General features: G+C 48.9%; 1 protein-coding gene across 1 annotated transcript in view; it reads left to right on the top strand.

The window, feature by feature from the left end:
- The window catches only part of LOC119394305 (piwi-like protein 1), a gene marked incomplete in the record, with an annotated part of 194538 nt that overhangs the window by 41268 nt on the left and 134766 nt on the right, over positions 1-18504 (top strand). Inside the window, 1 exon segment of the mRNA XM_037661595.2 lies at positions 11860-11928. Within this exon segment, the coding sequence (XP_037517523.1) occupies positions 11860-11928 (69 nt within the window).

Raw genomic sequence — 18504 nt, 5'->3', positions numbered from 1 at the left:
ACGCGAAGACGCGATTTTTTTCTGCCCTTGCATTTTTCATCTTTAAAGTTCATTGTCTTATCAGGTAGCTGATAAAAGCACGCCATTTCGTCGGTGTTGAAAAAGTCGTCTGGACTGAACGACTCGACGATTTCCTGAAAGCGCTCGTTCCGCCAGGCAATCGCACTTTCGGCATCGGCCGCCTTCCTCGCACGCAACTTGCCACATGATGCCATTCCTTTGCCGGAACCGATAGTCATCCGGCACTTGCATCGAAGCCGGAGGTACCCAAAGCGACCGCGAACTGTCGCGCCTTTTCTTGAATAATAGGGCCTGACAAAGGCACACCGTGTTGTCTGGCATCCTTAAAGGGACCGACAACTGATTTTTCTCTACCCAGTTTTTTACGGGGCGACAGGAAGCTCACCCTTCGTAGCATTTGTAGCTGCAGTGGTTTATCTGAAAAGCACGTAGTTATTTTATAAGCAGTATTTTTCGATCTGAAAGGCTCCAAACATGCATGGAGGTTTGCTCCAGCAACGCTGATAATTGATAGCGATGCCGCTAGCCCTTGTGAAAGCTGTCGTTTTCCTTTCGCAGGTGTTACTGTAACTATGCTTAACCACCTTTATTTTGAGCTTTCCAACCATTTTTGAAAATAGCAACCTGTTACAATGAGATGTGTGGCTTTATACACCTTCCCGGTATTTGTACAGCGTTGTTTGCACCTGCGACCAAGGTTACCTGCGCCTGTGTCATGGATGGCTTGTCCCGGCGTCGTTACTCTCTCGATACACGAGCCAAGCCAAGTAATCGAAAACGTAACTGTGCATATGCACGGCCTCACCGAGTAGCAGCGCGCGTCATTTCTGGGACGAAGTGTAGGTAGCAAAACTATGTCGCTCCAAAATCTTAGCGACCTGGAAACTGCGTGCACGGTTGCATGAGCACGCCGAAAAGTTGCTCAAGATGCGCTGACGAGCATGGGATCATTACGTCACGCTAAGGCAGCGCCACTTTAATGCATACTACTAATGCATGCCTATATGTACATTATTATGGAGTAATACCTTTTAATATAAAGAAATGAACAATATTGCAATACTAACAAAAAAATCGTCGACTGCGTACAGCAATCAACGGTCACGTGGCCGTCTTCATCGGATCATTCATGTTTTTGCCGCCAGAGGCGCCACAGGTCATTTTTCGAGACTTTAATTAAGAAATAAAAATATAAATCCATCTCTCACGAAAAAAACAGGGTTGGTTTGAGTCAGTGCAACGGACGATCTTTACATCAGTGGAGTCAACTCGTTTCATATTCTGGGCAGTTGTCGGTCAAGAAGAACCATGTGAGGACGGCGTCGTCGACTGTTTGGTGGTTGCCCAGCCGCAAGCGTTTTCTTGAGGGAGCCAGCTGTGATTCTCGATGTAATTTCACGATCATCTCCCGATCCTTCAGTATCGTTGCCACTGTTGACGGCGCGATATCACGCTCCCTGCATATGTCCACTTGCTTTTTTCCGGCATTCAGCTCTGTCAGAATGTCCACTTTTTTTTTTTTTTTTTTGAGCGAAAACTGGCATCACTTCTTTTTAACACTGGGGCCAGGAGAACTCATTGCGAGAAAGGCAACCGCACAACATGATCTCAACTTTGCAGCTCCAAACGACAGCAACTGGAAACGTGGTGAGAACAGTGGCAACAGCGGGACTAAGCCTACGACGTTGTTTGATTTGGTTTGACCAGTTTGACCTGTTGGTGACGCTCGCATTGATGTCGACGCTGATGTGGATGCACCTGTTGAAGTGGGTTTCCCGGCGCATATCTGCTGCACATGATGATAGGTGTAAGCTTTAGTGATTTCCATACCGAAACATTCACGGAACTTCGCAATAACGAAGCATCTTGTTGATTTTGGGGTTAAATTACGTACGTTAATCTGAAATATTCGGTATTCTGAAATTTGTAGTACTGAAAGTTTTTTAAATTGGGCAATATAGGCATTTTGGCAGGGATTTCAAAAAAATTCGTTAATCTGATGTTCGTATAACGAGATTTTACTGTAGTTATTTCACATAGTTTACCCTAAGGGATTCCCTGCATTTCATGCAAGAAGCTTGTTTCGGAATACCCCGTTGTGGCGACTGAGCACACTGTGTGCTCACTGTGCACATTCTGTAGGCTTCCAAAGCAACGTTGAGTGGCACCACTACTCTTGACGGGAAGTGCCATCTATGGTTAAAATATCACAACTGGGAATATCCACTGTGTGTCTCCTTTTGCCACAACACTGGTGCCTCTGCTTCCGCGCACCTGCAGAACTCTTGGATTGTATCTGTGGTGCGTTTGCAATGTAACTATGCTGACTAGCTGGACGCTACGGAGTCGACGTTGTTAAAACACCTTAATAACGTTGACCGACCGCTTAGCCATCGGAGAATTGTATATTGCAAGCAGGGGGCCCAAGAACGGTTGTCTTTGCCCATGCATGCTTTGTGCCTTTGTTGGGATGCGGGGGATCGTTGAAAACATAAACGACAATACAGTCGACTCTCGTTAATACGAAGTTCACGGGGACCGCGAAAAACTTCGAATTAAGCGGAATTACAATTAACCACAATGAACGAAAAATACATTTATTTCAAAGCAGTTTATGAGAAAAAATCTGTGATTGCCGTTTGCTTCTGTTTGCTGAATCTTGCAGCAGAAAGCAAGTCCTGTAGGCTGTATATGTGCCTGAGTGCTTCCTCGGCGTTGCTCTCAGCAGTGAAAAACCGCTGCGCGAGGGCAAGGCCTGCGGCTACATCAGCAGCCCGCGGTAGTGGCTCACTTGCGGCGTCGTCATCGTCAACCTCAGTTTCGTGACTAGGCTCGCTGGGCCGAACCATCTCCACGATCTCAGCGTCCGACAGTGCACCGCACGTTTCTACCGAACTGTCGGTGGCAACGTACTCCTCGAAAGGGACGTCGCCAAGAGCTGGCAGGAGACCGTCGACGTCAAGCTCACTTGTGTCTTCTTCCCCCACTGTACAAGACGCGTCATCATCTGCACCACTTGGAATGAAGCCGCACGCCCTAAAGCAGTTCGCAATGGTTTCATCCTTTACGCGACCCCACGCTCGCGCCAGCATATGGATAGCACTGAGAAGGCTCACCTCATACTGACTTGCATTGTCCATACACAACAGCATCCGCTCAAGAAGATGCTTCCTGTACAGTACTTTCACGTTTTTGATGATCCCCTGGTCCAGTGGTTGTAACACCGATGTAGTGTTCGCTGGCAGGTAGGCGACACGTATTGCACTCAAGGGCGGCACATTCATGTGTGCACTGTATTGGTCCACAAGGAGCAATACATTGCGTTTAGATAACGAGAACTTGCGATCCAATTTTGTCAGCCAATCCTTGAATAGGTCTGCGGTCATCCACGCTTTCCTGTTAGACGCGTAGTCGACAGGCAGCGTTTTCACGCCCTTGAAACATCTAGGCTTAGCAGCTTTGCCTATCACGAGCAGGCGACATCGCTCAGTGCCCGTCATGTTCGCCGCTCTCAGCACCGACACTCTTTCTTTGCTACGCTTCCCTCCAGCACAGTCATCGTCCTTAAAGGTCAGCGTCTTCTCGGGCAACATTCTACAGTAGAACCCCGCTGTTACGTTCCTCACTGCTGCGTTTTCCCGGCTGTTACGTCGTTTTCCGCCGGTCCCGGCATAGCTCCCATAGGATACAATGTATTGGGAACCCCGCTGTTACGTCGTAACTGTCGGACCGTTCCCGTATGATACGTCGCGAAGTGCGCCCGGAGCCGACCGAGTGACTACCAAAGAGAGCGGCCATGGCGCATTTTCACGCAGCTTGGCCTCGTTTGACCGTAATATTAGCCGCATGAGAGGCGCAAGCAACAGAATCTTTCAATTGATGCAAACAAAAGCATGGCCTTCGAGATTCAAATGGCAAAGATGGCGTCTATGACGTAACTGCTCGCGAAAGCAAGGCCTTCGAAATTGGCATTTACTATTGACAAAAGCATAGCCTCTGAGATTTGCATTGCACAAACATGGCGTGTATGACGTAATTGCTTGCGAAAGCAAGGCCTTTGAGATTGGCATTCACTTCTGCCATCGCGTTGGCGTAGACTCATCATCATCGTTATTTGTCGGAGAACGGGAGGAGTTCGAGCTGGTTGGAGCTCGCATGGTCGTGCGTGCGGTTCGCGGTCGGACTCGCCGCGCCGGTCGTGATTGCGTGTGCTTAGTTCTTTCATGCCTACAGCGGTTGGTGTTAAAAAAATCACATACGTTGATTACATTCCTGTGGATAAGGCCGTCCTAAGCTCCGCGTTTCTATCCATCGACTAGATCGCGGCTGAGCGCGCCAATTTTCGTGCTGCTCGTAAGAATTGAAATAAAATTCTGTACCACTAAATATTTTGCCGTTTTTCCTGTTTTTCGGCTCTTACGTTTCCCGTCTCTTACGTTTATTTCCTACGGTCCCTTCAAAAATGTATCAGCGGGGTTCTGCTGTATAAAAAAGTGCTGTCTCGTTGGCATTGAAGATATCTTCCGGCCGATATTCTCCCAAGTATTTGCGAAGCTGATTTTCCCTCCACGTAGCACATGTTGCAGCGTTGACGGCAGCCCTTTTCCCGTTCACGCTTTTAAACACCATGTCGTGGCGTTGCTTGAACCGTGTGAGCCACCCATCGGACGAAGCAAAGTTCTCGATGCCTAGCATAATCGCAAGCGATGACGCTTTCGCTGCAACGATATCGCCGCTGAGAGGAAGTCTGTTGCTTCGAGCCTCCCGAATCCAGATGAGCAGCGCGTGCTCTAACTCCGGGTGGGCGCCGGTGCGCATTCTCTTGCGAGACATCTTGAACTGGTCATTTTCGAATGCGTCCAGTACCGAGCGCTTGTTCTTCAGGATGTTAGACAGGGTATTAGGCTTGATGCCGTATTTCTGCGCAATATCTTGCTTGGCGGTGCCTCCTTGTTCAACTTCTTTCAAAATTTTGACTTTCGTCGCCAAGTCAAGCGTCCGATAAGGCCCGCGAGTTGCCATAGTAAATGCACGTGGAGCTTCGTCGCACGTGGAAACGCTGAGTCCGCACACGACCGTAACGAGATCAACAATGAGGCCCGGAACCGGAACCGCCGCAGCAGCCGCTTCGTGATCTGGGGCGCTGCATGCAACTGCGATGCCATCAGCTGACGCTTTGAGCTGCGGTGCTGTGGTCAACTGCGATGCCCTTGGGTGCCGGTCGCACACGCATTGTTTAGCACTTCAAAAATAAGAAATTTAACAAACATTACGATTTCGTCCGGGAATTCGATTGAAAATAAATTCGAATTAACCGAAATTTCAGACCTCTAGCTTCCAATTACCGAGAATTTCTTCCTGTTGAACTGCATGCAAAACTGACGGGACCCCCACTCCACTTCCAATTAACCGATAATTCCAATTAAGCGACTTCGAATTATCGGGAGTCGACTGTAAAACATAAATGACAATCTCTTTACTGGGAACATTGTAATGAGCATTGTTTCGCATGGGCTGGGAGCGAAGGAAACGCTGGGTACTGATAAAAGGTTTGGCTAGACATTGCAAGGCTTGGCTGTGGGGGGGGTGTGTAGGATTATATTGCTTGGCGAAGTGTCGTCGTGGTGACGTGAAGTGAATGATTAATTAGTGTGTTCTTAAATAACTCGGTCTAAATTAGCACCATTATTAGACATGTTTTAATTAGCATGGTCTTAATTAACAAGTTAAGATCATAATTAGCATGTTCTTAATTAACAAGACCTTAAATAATATCCTAACTAGCGAGGTCTTCATTAATGATTAACCTTAATTAGCAAGACCTTAAGCAGATGAAGAGAGCACGTGCTGGCTGAGCACCACGCTAGAAGGTGGAGGCCGATCATGATAGTTTTTTGTTCACTCCGCATGGCCTAACCTCGACCTTAAAGGGACACTAAAGGCAAATAACAATTTATGTCAGAGTGAAAGCTCAATGTATGACAACGTCTAAAACAGCAATATTATCAACAGCAGTGCCCTACGTACCGAGAAATTAAGCTAAATGTATCACACGATGAGCGCCACAAGAGCGGGACATTTTGGAAATGATCTTGATGACGTGAGAGAGTCAGACTACAAATAATCACTCGTAATCAAACTAGCTGCAATAAAAAACCTTCCGTGCATCAAGAGACTACTGTAAAATGCTGCTTGTTCGTTTCTGTTTGATTCATGGATAAAAGAACCTCTTTGGCGTTGCCATGGGGAACAGCGCACGTGGTTCAAAGGTTCCGTTTTCGCCGAACTGTGCTTCGCCCGGCGCTCTGCTTCGCTCACGCAGTCGCGTCTCAGTGGTAGTTTCGGTATCGCGTACCGCCGCGTGTGTTTTGCGCGCTCGTGAAAGTCGCTCTGACAGAAAGTTTGACAAAATGCCGCATGCATGTGATGTTGCCGGATGCCCGAATGGTTCACGCCGCCGCGCAGTAAAGGCGGGCAACGTTGGGCACGGCAACAGTGACGTGAGAAAGACCGCTTTCAGGCGGGTGATTTGAAGTGCACTAACGCGATGCGGGCCACTAAAACGTGATTTTATTTCAAAATAAGCACTTCCTTGGCGCGAAAGTAGCACTACGAGGTTTCTGGACCGCTTTTTCAGCAATCAACGTGGACTTATTTGCCTTTAGTGTCTCTTTAAGGGGTGGTGCCACTAAATTTGTGGCTTGCGCATTCTTTGCTGTAAGCGTTTCCTATAGCTCTAGGAAGCATGATGCACGCACCAAGATTCATGTATTCTCGCTAAATAATGTAATATTGCCTTTTGATGTGGACAACTTTCGGTTTCGGTTTCTGGGCACCGAGGTTGGGCAGTGACGTAGAAGGGTAGGAGGCGTGGTCACGTGACCACACAAGGCTGTGACGCACTTAGCCAGGAAGCGATCGAAACTCGGCGAGTGATGTGGTAACCGATGCTTTGCCGGTACTATAGTGAATTAGAATGTATTCTAGTTCACTACAGCCGGTACGTACGTTGTGGAAGTGGCGGAGATCCGGAGGTCACTCACATTACTGCAGCAGACTTGGTGTGACGTCACTACAACTTTCGTTGACCATCCTACAGATCTATGTCAGTGATGGCGCGCTAGCGATGGGTTTTGATCGGGAAAATGGGCATTTAGGTACACTTTAGAAGTGAATTAAAATATGTTCTAAACGTTTGCAGTGTCCGACCCTTCGTGTGGAATGTCCCTGCATACAGAGGAAACCCACAACAGGCTTGTTATAGCCTCCAAATTTGATGGCACCACCCCTTTAAGGGGGGACACTGCACCTGAAAACTTTTTTTTGTAATTCTTTACCAATTTAAATGAAACTCGCTGAGTTTATGTATCTTTTGTGCTGATTTCAAATATGCAATTTTTTTCCTAGTACATAGTTTTTGAATTCCAGGTGCCATTTTGGGAGCCATAGTTTGCCTAATCTGAGAGAGACGCAAAGTAATTAAGCACATCAGAATGACCTGGAATGAGTACAGAGTGCAAGAAAACAAGAATGGATGTTGTAAGCCCGTTTGAACAGAAGTTGTGGCATGCTTAATATTGGTGGCTGAATTTCCAGCTTGGAGTAGACTGATTTGGAATGTTCATAGTGCCATAACTTTTGTTCAAATGGGTATAGAACATCCATTCTTGTTTTCTTGCACCCTGTACTCATTCCAGGTCATTCTGATGTGCTTAATTGCATTGTAACTCTCTTAGTTTAAGCAAACTGGGGCTCCCAAATAGCATATAAAATGTTTCATATTTTAAAAACTACATGTTATACTGGAAAAATAATTGCATATTTGAAATCTGCACACAAATGTGCATAAACTCAGCTAGTTTCAGCTCAATCGACAAAGAATTAAAAAAAATATTTCAGGTTAAGCAGCTCCGCTGTTGAAATTGCAGTTGTCAAGTCATTTGGGTGCTTACATGAAGTTGCAGAACTTTTGCTTTTCAGAAGTGTAATCCACGGAAACAAACTAATTTAGTGTAACCACATGCATCTAATAAAGTACCTAGTTCTTAATTATCCATTCCTGCTTCCACTTCGGTGGGGGCCGCTTTTCGGGCTGCGATGCCGCAGTGCTCCAAACTGAATAAGTAGTCGTGCGCGTATGTCTCTGCCGCCGCCACTGCTGCCAAATTCAGCGTCAAACGGGCTTCGCTGGCAGCGTCTACAGTTGAACACGGATATATTGAACTCGAAGGGGATCGCGAATTAGTTCGATATATGAAAAATTCGATATAGAATATACAGGCCCCGTGACCTTACCAGTGGCGGACGATCACCTTCAATCGGCGCATTCAAGAATTGACAACTAATCCACACACACGATGCAACAGAGCGTTTTATTTGCGTGAAAAAAAAATTGCTTATCTTGGCCTGCTTCTTTGTCTTCGAAATGAAGTTGAAGACGCTGGCCTCGACCTTATCGAGGCTGTCCAGGTGCGACAGCCCGGTTCCCTCCATGTCGCCGCAACAACGGCGAATCAAGCTGAACACTGCTGCCACTTCAGCGGCAGAGTACATGTTTGTAGCCGCCGCCTCGTCTGGACGACCTTCCTCGTAATTTGAGCTGTCGGCCTAGGCAGCCTGGGTCCCTGCGACCGCAGCTACAATGTCCTCGTCAGCGAGGCTTGCAACAGCCTGAATTTTGCAGTCCGCTTCCACGAAATCGTCCGCAGACCCTTCGGGCGGAACAGCAGCCGGGAAGAGGGATGCCAACTCGCGAAACGCGTTGTCTATGCGCTCGTCGTTGGAGTCTTCACCGGTTTCCGCAAGTTCCGCCGTCATGAAGCCTGCCTTCCGGAAGCAGTTGTCCACTGTGTCCGTCTTCACGTCTCGCCAGGTGCCCGTCATCATTTGAATGGCACCAAGCAGGTCAACCTTCAGCTCGGTGCCCATGCAGAGGTTGACCAGCAGCCTATCAAGGAGTCGCCTCCTGTAGCCCACCTTGAAGGACTTGATGATGGCCTGGTCGAGTGGTTGCAGTTTCGTTGTCGTGTTGGGTGGCAGGAACTTCAGCTCGATGTTTTTGAGCTCGCAGGTGGTGTGGTGGGCCGAGCAGTAGTCCACAAGAAGGCAAGCGCGACGCCCCGACTTGCCCAGCTCGACGTCCCACGCCTGCAGCCATTCTGTGAACAGCTGACGCGTCATCCACGCCTTCTTGTTCGAGGCGTAGCGAACGGGGAACTGCTTAGAGTTCTTGAAACAGCGCGGTGCCCTTGCTTTCCCGATCACAAAGGGCTGGAGCTTCCGAGACCCATCCATGTTGGCTGCCAGCAGAACGCTCACGCGGACTTTACTCATTTTGCCGCCGTGACACGTGCTACCCGAGACTTCGAGTCTTGCTCAGCAGCATTTGCCAAAATCGACCGGTCTCGTCAGCGTTGAAGATTTCCGCGGGGGAAAACTTCGCGTAGATTTCCGGCCACTCCTTTGTTATCCACTGCTGGATGTCCTGGCTGCTTACGGCTTCGCTTTCGCCAGAGATGGTTTTGCTGACGATGTTGTAGTGTTGCTTAAATAAGAACCAGGCATAGAGTGCCTTTTCTACTTTCCCGTGGGCAGGAGTGCGCACACGACAGGCTCCCAACGTTCGCTGCTCCGCTGCCTTTGCCTTGATATCCGCCTTGTTCTTCAACAAGGTGCTCAGAGTGGTCTGTGGTATCCCTGTGTCATCCGCCACCGTCGAACTTTTTTCGCCCGCCTCAACACGCTGTATGGCTGTCAACTTTGTCGCAAAGTCAAGGTTCTTGCGCTTCTTGACACTGGCCATCATAACATGTTTACTGCGTTTACCACTGCGTGTGACACCGTGTTGGTCGTGGCCCTTCAGAAAAGCGTGGTCATCCACTATCACGTTCGTGACCGAGGCTTCTGTAATTGAGGCAGACTGCAGTTGAACCTGCCTATAACGAACCTCCATACAACGAATTCCTCGATATTATGAAGTTTTTCTATTCCCCGCCGTTACTCCATGTATTTGGACCTCTGCGTAACAGTGGCAGCGGGAGACGCCCTTGATGTATTGAATTTTTGCTGCCGGCAACTGTCATGAGTAAAGGGGGCACGGGGCGCGTGCCAGACGGCGAAATGCGTCGATGGTGTGCGGGGAATGGAAAAGTACCCGATGGTGTGCACCCCCGCCACGTCCACGCACGCTATTGGCCGGAGAAAGGCGCGTGCCACGCGACCTGAACTGAGGTGCGGAACCCCAGAGAAAGAGAGAGTGATTGCTCGGTGGAGTTCGAGAAGAGCGAGGTGGTGCAAGCCAGCGTCGCACCCGCGACGAGAGCAGCAGGACCCAGTTCTGGAGGCAGCGTTGCGAGAGGTTCGGGAGGTGGCCGTCGACCTTGGTGTCTACCGAGCGAGGCTTCCCGGACTTGCAGCAGCCTCATCGCAGCAGTTCTCAAGGCACCTGCAGCACTACCCCAGCTCGACAAGAAGATGGCAACCCACCGACAATCACGGAGCCGCGTCGGCAGTTGGATCTCGTGGCACTGAGGCCTAGCTGGGAGGGACCGGTGTTCTCGACGGAGAACGAGGCATCGGTGATGAAGAGAATCAGCGAGGCGTCTGATCATCGACGACGACTCTGAGGTGTCGACAGGAGTTTCGACGACGAGACAGGGCGTCGACTTGGGCACCGAATCAAGGCAGCGAGCACCACGAACTGTAAGAACGTTCGATCGGTATCGCGACGGACTGAGAGGCCCTAGTGGCCAGACGTTTGAGCTAGAGAAAGCTAAGCATAGCACGAATGCTTTGCGACTGGTTGCTAGCTGTAGTTGTTGGCAAGTGCGCGCTAGTGTCGCATTTTCTTGTGATACTTTTTGTTGTAAATTTTGAGTTCGCGTGAGTATTGTTTGCCGTGGTGTGTGCGATAAAGTTTTGTTTGCAGTGCCACCATGGTGTCTCCAGAGTCTCTCTTCTCTCTCTCTCTCTCTCGCAACTCCACTCCGCGTTGCAAGCGCTCCCGAGATACATGACAGCAACTAAACGACCTGTTGCCGGCTGGTCTGCCACTGAAAAAATGATCGTCACATGCGCGTGGTGGCGTACATGAGAAGGGAGAGGTGCAGAGCATGTTTCGGATGAATTGAGACACAGGGGTCTTCAACTGTGTTTGCATTGTGAAGGAAGTCATCAGATAACAAGTATTTTGGCTTTTACACTACTCTTATACAAAACAAGAACAGAATTTGCCTATTCATGGAGAAAATAAAAGTACTATAGTGATGTCATAGACATTTCCTTGTTTTCTTGATACTCTCGATAATTTGACATGTGGTTAATTCGGACATTTTTTTAAGTCGGTAAAATCTGAAATAATGAGGTTTTATTGTACTTTGATTGGCCAGGTGTGGTCGCACATGCCCTACCTTGACAGGGATCAGTGAATGGCTCATACCTTTGTACAATCTGTCCTCTCACTGCTGCTTACGTTGAAGCATTGGACAGCATGAAGGTTGCATTGCTTGCTACATTGGCCATGTTTCCTCAGGCCAGTGTTTTGTTGAGTTACACCAGAGTGGATGTTACAGGAATTAGCCGTTGGTAGCGTTACTTTGTATAACATTCCATTCTGTTTCTGTCACATTCATTGCTTTGCCCTTGCAGAGGAACTGCAATTTATTATTAGTTTTTTCAACAATGTATGATTGAAGTTCTTCTGTATTGTGCTAGTGAGCACAAGATGGCAGATGTGATCCCGACTGGGGAGCCACTTGTTGAAGGTGACTGAATGCAAAAATGCTTGTTGTTCCTGCTTTGAATACTCCTCACTCACCATTGTACTTACGTCTGTTGCAGGGTTGAGCCTCTGGTTGCTGAAATGTCAGAACTGTGTGTCAAGCAATTCAGGGGAACTGCAGGCAAGCCGTAAGTGCACCACTTTTTTTTCTCTCGTTTATGCACCCAGTCGTTAGTGATTAAGGGGAGTTGCTATTCATAAAAGATTTTTTAAGATTAGGCATCTGTGAATATTCGAGTACTTTGAATATTTGAACGAATATCACAGTATTTGAATTCGCTTCAACAAGAATTTATGTTATTAGAAATTTCAAAGTATTCAAAATGAACGAGTAGGTGTACATTAGATAGCATGTAACCTCCCCTGTAAAGTTTGTTTCACTGCAGCATCGGAGTGCTATGCCGTGAAAACGCCTACCCAGGGAAAATCCGCACTGCTGTAGAGCTCCACTTCAAGATTACCGTATTTACTCGAATCTAACGCGCACCCTTTTTTCGGTAAAACAAGTCCAAAAATCGCATGCACGTTAGAATCGAGTACTGAAAAAAAAAACAAAAAAAAACGGTTATCATATTGCCATCGGCATTTCAAAATGGCCGCCTCCTACCCGCCTCGGCCATTTCAGTTCGTACGTGTGCTGAGGAGCTCGTCATCCCGTTCTGCGTTCGCATCGACGGCATGGAAGTGCCCACTCCAAATACTCGACTAGTGCACCACGATGTCGCATTTAAAAGAAAAGTTATTACATGTGCAGAGACGGACGGAAATCAGGCCGCATCGCGGTCGTTCGGAGTTCCTGAAACGTGTGGGCGAGACTGGCGCAAACGGAAGCGGAAGATTTTTTACAGCAAAGCTTCACGAAAAGGTTTCAGTGGACCAAAGCAGGCCCGGTTTCCCGAAATCAAAGAGCGTTTACAGCGACAAGGTGTTGTCCGACAGCGACGAGGACTGATCCATTACGCGACTCGTATCGACGCCGTAGTGGTGACAGTTTAGCGGCGAGGCCTGCTGTTTGACTTTGTGTTTTATTTTTTGAAACTTTAGTTCTTTAAAACCCAAATACTTGTTCTTCGGAATGTGCGAAGATTGACTCCTATGGACTTTTTTTTGTTCTTTTCTCTCACGAAAAATGGGTACGCGTTACAATCGATGTTTTACTTTTTGTAGAATGGATAGGGCGCAAACAGGGGCACCAGTGAAGGACGAAGACGAGGACGGTTGTTGGTGCTCGTGCTTGCTCCGTTTCGGACTGCTGGTCGCTGAACCTGTGCTATTTATTTATTAAACGCCTCACGAACTCAACGCTAAATGCGTACCATCAAGTGGTGGAGAGTGCTGGTTCTCTTTTGCACCCTGGAACTCCGTAAGCGGACTCTACCTTGCCTGTCAACAATGCCCGACGACGTCGCACAGCAGAATGCTGCCACACCCCCAGCTCCTCGCTGTCCCGGTGTTCTAAGGGAGCGCGACCCAGTCATCTTCAGCGGTACTGATGAGCAGGACGTCGAAGACTGGCTCTCTTCGTACGAAAGAGTGAGTGTCAACAACAAGTTGGACGATAACGACAAACTAGGCCGCGTCCAGTTCTACCTGAGAGGAGTCGCGGAACTCTGGTTTAACAACCATGAGGCTGAGATTACCACCTGGGCCTCTTTCAAAACTACTTTCGCGGACGTATTCGGCCGACCGACAGTGCGCAAGCTCCGCGCAGAGCAGCGCTTGCGTGATCGCGCCCAACTGTCTGGAGAGTGTTTCACTTCCTATATTGAGGACGTCGTAGGCCTCTGCCGCCGCTTCAATCCTGCCATGTCCGAGGCCGACAAAGTCAAGCATATCATGAAAGGCATCGAGGACGATGCGTTCCACATGCTTGTGGCCAAAAACCCTCAAAGAGTCACGGACGTCGTTCAGCACTGCCAGAGCTACGACGAGTTGCGAAAGCAGCGCATTTCCACACGCCGTCCTAGCTTCGACACGACCAGTACGTCAGCACTCACCGTTGGCGCCATCTCTCCGGACCCGACGGTGTTGACTCAACAAATCCAGCAGTTCATCCAAGAAGAAGTTGCGTGACAACTGTCTCTTGCACCCTTTCTCCCAGGCAATGCTCATGGGCTCCCCTCGTCGCTGCGACAAACCATTGAGGAGCAAGTATCCGAAGCCCTTTCGCCTACGCACCAGCCGCCGCCTGTATCCGCGCCCTTGACCTACGCTGACGTCGCGAGAAGGCAGTCACATGCGCTGCCACACGGCACGAACTCTGCTCACTCCTCAAGTGCATTCTACTCAGCGCAGACGCCGGCAGGCCCGCCCGTTCCACTTTATCGTCGTCCTGTCACCCCTCCTCATAATCCTTGGCGCACAACGGACAACCGACCAATCTGTTACTACTGTTGTCTACCCGGCCATGTCGAGCGTTTCTGCCGCCGCCGCGTTGCCCATCCAGGTACCGTTGACGCAAGTTACAGCTACGTCCGTCCAGAGCCACCACAGCCGATGCCCTCCCACGCTACTTCAGACACCTCTTCATCCAACCGCCGAGCCTTCAACTCCCGTCGATCGCCGTCCCCGCACCGACGTTCGCTTTCGCCAATGATTCATCGTCCCTCGCCCGTCCAAACGAAAAACTGACCATCGCAGTTCCGGAGGCAAGAACTGCGCCGCTGTCGAAATTTACAAGACCTCGTTCTCAACCTGCTAACGAAATAACTGTCTTCATTGAAGGTGTTGCCGTGCAGGCCTTAGTCGATACGGGAGCTGCTGTGTCTGTGTTGAGCGAAGCAATGTGCCGCAAGTTAAAAAAAATTACGATTCTGCTTTCTGGTCTTTCTCTCCGTACGGCAACTGCACATCCCATACATCCTTCCGTGACGTGCACGGCTCGGCTACTCATTCAGGACGTTTTGTATGTCGTCGAATTCGTCGTCTTTCCACACTGCTCGCACGACGTTATATTGGGCTGGGACTTCCTTTCCACACATCATGCCATTGTTGACTGTGCCCGTGCCGAACTAGAATTATCAGCGATCTCCGACATCGATTCTGGCAAGTCATCTTTTCCTCGTGTCGTCGTCTCCGCGGACACGGACATCCCACCTATGTCTTCTGTTCGGGTACCGATCTTCTGCGACTATGCTTTCTCTAGCGCCATGTTCACACCGTCAGAAGCATTCACTTCTCGTAAGAACTTCATTCTCCCCTTTGCTCTTGTCACGATCGAAGACTCCTGCTCAAGCATTTATGTCACGAACCTGCTTTCGGTCGCAGCCACAGTATTCCGCGGAGAATGTATAGGGCGTCTTGAGGAGATTGATTCTGTTTGCGCTAGCCAACTGCTCGATCGCACAACAAGCGTCCAGGTCGCCAGCGTTGATCTCGTTACCACGTCCAACACATCTTCCCTAGGCGCTTTCCTTCCATCAATTGATTCGGACCTTCCTATTGCTCAACGCACCCAACTCTTGAAGCTTCTCGACAGCTTTCGGACGTCTTTCGACTACAAGCAAACCAGTTTGGGTCGAACGTCTGCCATCGTCCATCATATAGACACCGGCAGCCATGCACCCCTGCGACAGCATCCATACCGGGTCTCTCACGCTGAATGCCGAGTTATTGATGACCAGGTGACTGATATGCTTACTCGTGGCGTTATACAGCCGTCCCACAGTCCTTGGGCCTCCCCGGTGGTACTTGTGAAAAGGGACGGTAGCATCCGATACTACGAAAAACTGCGCAAAATAAACAGGGACAAGTGAGACACACGCACAAGCGCAGACTAGCAACTGGAAGTTTATTGAAGGAAGCACAAAAATATAAGTAACAAGAAAAACCACGTGAACGATTAGAGGTTGGCGGTTAGATAGTCTATCTCTAGTTTGTGTAACGTAAGCGAAGGCCTTGCAACGCACATGCTGCCATACTTGTGGATGTAGAATGCCTCAGCCACTTCTCGCGCTGTCCTATCTTTATGCCTTGACAACACCTTTGTTTCCTGCAACAACGGGTGACATTTGCAAACTTTGCAATGCAAGCACAAATTTGATGAAGGCTGAGCTTTCAGCGAAGCCCTGTGATCCATTAGATGATTGTTCACACACCTCCCGGTTTGCCCGATATAGCATTTTCCGCAAGACAAGGGGATGTGATAGACAACACCCTTGCCGCATGCAACTAACGCCTCCCGATGATTAACTTCACATTCATTCCACTTCTTTCCTTTGCCTTCGACTTTCCTATCCACTGCTGCGCAGACTCAGCCCAACTTGTTCCTAGAAGAAAAAACCACCTTAACACCATACCGGTTTCCCACCTTTTTCATACGGTGGGAGAAAGCATGAAGATACGGGATGCAGGCGATGGGCATATCTTTATCAGTGGCCACCCTGTCGCCACCGCCCTTTCCTTCCTGTTTGAATTTATTCAATAATCTTTCACTTATACAGGCTAAGTTTCCTTCAGGAAAGTTTGATAACTTAAGTCTTTTGATCTGGTTATCGAAAGCCACCGACATTTGATGCGGGCATGACTTGTGCAATGCAGATTCTAAGCACGATGCGGCTATACCGTTCTTTACTAACTTGGAGTGGGAAGAACGGAAATCGAGAATGGGCTTAACCGACCGAGGTGAATACAGTAAAAGCTCGTTAATTCGGATTTCACGGGACCGGAAAAAATGTCCGAATTAACGAATGAACAGGAAAAACATTAAAATCAAGTTGGAGAAGCATACCTTTATTTGCTGAAGTATTTTGTAATGGTCGTCTGCGTTTTCACGCAGATTCCGGCTTACGTTACAATTTTTCTTAACTTTTCCAAATGGCCAACAGCACGCAAACTGTCGGAAGTGCTCAGGCAAACGCCCTCTAATATCAAAAGCGCCTCCGAGACTTCCCGTGAGGTGCGATGAGGTCGCACATCATTAATAATATCTTGATCGGGCAGGAGACCAGTCGTGGCGACACAATCATCAATCGCGATGTAGTCCTGAAGGGTCATATCTGTGGGAAGGACAGCATCGAAGGTCGGGCAGTCACCGTCGGTGGACTCGGCTGACACCTCGTCGATGCCACCGTCGGCTACTGCCGCATGCTCGGGCCTCACATGTAAACACGGTCACAAAGGGAAAAAACAAGAAGAAGAGACGGTGCCGACACAAAACAAGGGAAAATGGCGTCGGAGGCGCAGTGGAGCGAGGAAAGAAGACGCCGACGTTCGGTGACGCTGCAATCGCCCCCACTAGTTGATGACGATGGCGATGTCACTCAAGTTTCGGTTTCGCCCCAGTGGTGCCAGCGCTGCTTTACCGCACCTTTGTGTAGCGGCAGCCGTCAGAATTTGTCCGAATTAAGCGGTGCGGAGCCCAATTCTGACGAATTAACGAAGGTTTGGTCCCATAGATTAACATGCACTTTGGCCGGGACCAATAGAGCCGTCCGAATTATCCGAATTTCCGAATTAACGGGTGTCGAATTAACGAGCTTTTACTGTACAACCAACACGTGTGCTCCTGCCCAATCTTGATTTTCAAGTCCAAAAATTGGATACAATTGTCTTTTGGGACCTCAAAAGTAAATTTCAAGCCCCGCCCCTTCTCCTTGAACATTTTCAGCACATTGACTCTAGCATTCACGCAATTGTTCTTTTCAACAAAAACAAGAAAATCATCGACGTAACGCATAGTCTTAAGTGCTACACATCCCAAGGCCACTTCGAGGTCACAATCAATCCTACCTAGGTACACTTCACTCAGTATAGGCGCAACACGGGAACCGATACAAACTCCCGATTTCTGCCCGTACACTCCATCTTTCCATTCAACCAGAGTCGAGCGTAAATATACCGACAACAGCTCCAGGAAGGCCCCCACAGAAACGCCACAGTCATTCTGGAACCTTAGCTCGTCATTGTCCTGTTGTATGCAGTCTCTCGCACTTTTCATCAGGGTGTCACGCTCCAACGAGTGGAAATGGTCCTCCACATCTATACTGAACACTGACACAGGCCCGGGGGGTGCTGTCCTCAGGAACTGAACAACTTCATCTGAGTTCTTAAGGCGGAAGGGATCCCGAATGCACAGAGACGAGAGGTGCTTTTGCAGGAAGCCAAATACCAAACACTTACGTTACACAAACTAGAGATAGACTATCTAACCGCCAACCTCTAATCGTTCACATGGTTTTTCTTGTTACTTATATTTTTGTGCTTCCTTCAATAAACTTCCAGTTGCTAGTCTGTGCTTGTGCGTGTGTCTCACTTGTCCCTGTTTATTTTGCGCAGTTTGTCGTAGTAATGGAGTACCAACTCGCCCAACACTCAGTCCTTTTATAGCATCCGATTCTGTGTTGATTATAGGCGCCTTAACAAGATCACACGCAAAGATGTCTATCCGCTCCCCAGAATCGATGACGCGCTCGACTGTCTGCAAGGCGCGGAGTTCTTTTCTTCACTGGACCTTCGATCGGGGTACTGGCAGGTACCTATGGATAAAGCTGACCGCCCAAAAACTGCGTTCATAACTCCTGACGGCTTGTACGAGTTCAACGTGATGCCGTTTGGCCTTTGCAACGCCCCCGCCACCTTCGAGCGTCTTATGGACAACATCCTTCGAGGTCTCAAGTGGAACACGTGCCTTTGTTATCTGGACGACGTCGTAGTTTTTTCAAAGGACTTCGACACCCATCTTCTGCGCCTCGCAAGTGTCCTGG

The sequence above is a fragment of the Rhipicephalus sanguineus genome, chromosome 1 (genome assembly GCF_013339695.2).
Source record: "Rhipicephalus sanguineus isolate Rsan-2018 chromosome 1, BIME_Rsan_1.4, whole genome shotgun sequence".
In the NCBI taxonomy this organism is placed as follows: domain Eukaryota; kingdom Metazoa; phylum Arthropoda; class Arachnida; order Ixodida; family Ixodidae; genus Rhipicephalus; species Rhipicephalus sanguineus.
The sequence above is the reverse complement of the archived record's forward strand: the minus strand, read 5'-3'. Positions and strand labels throughout refer to the sequence as shown.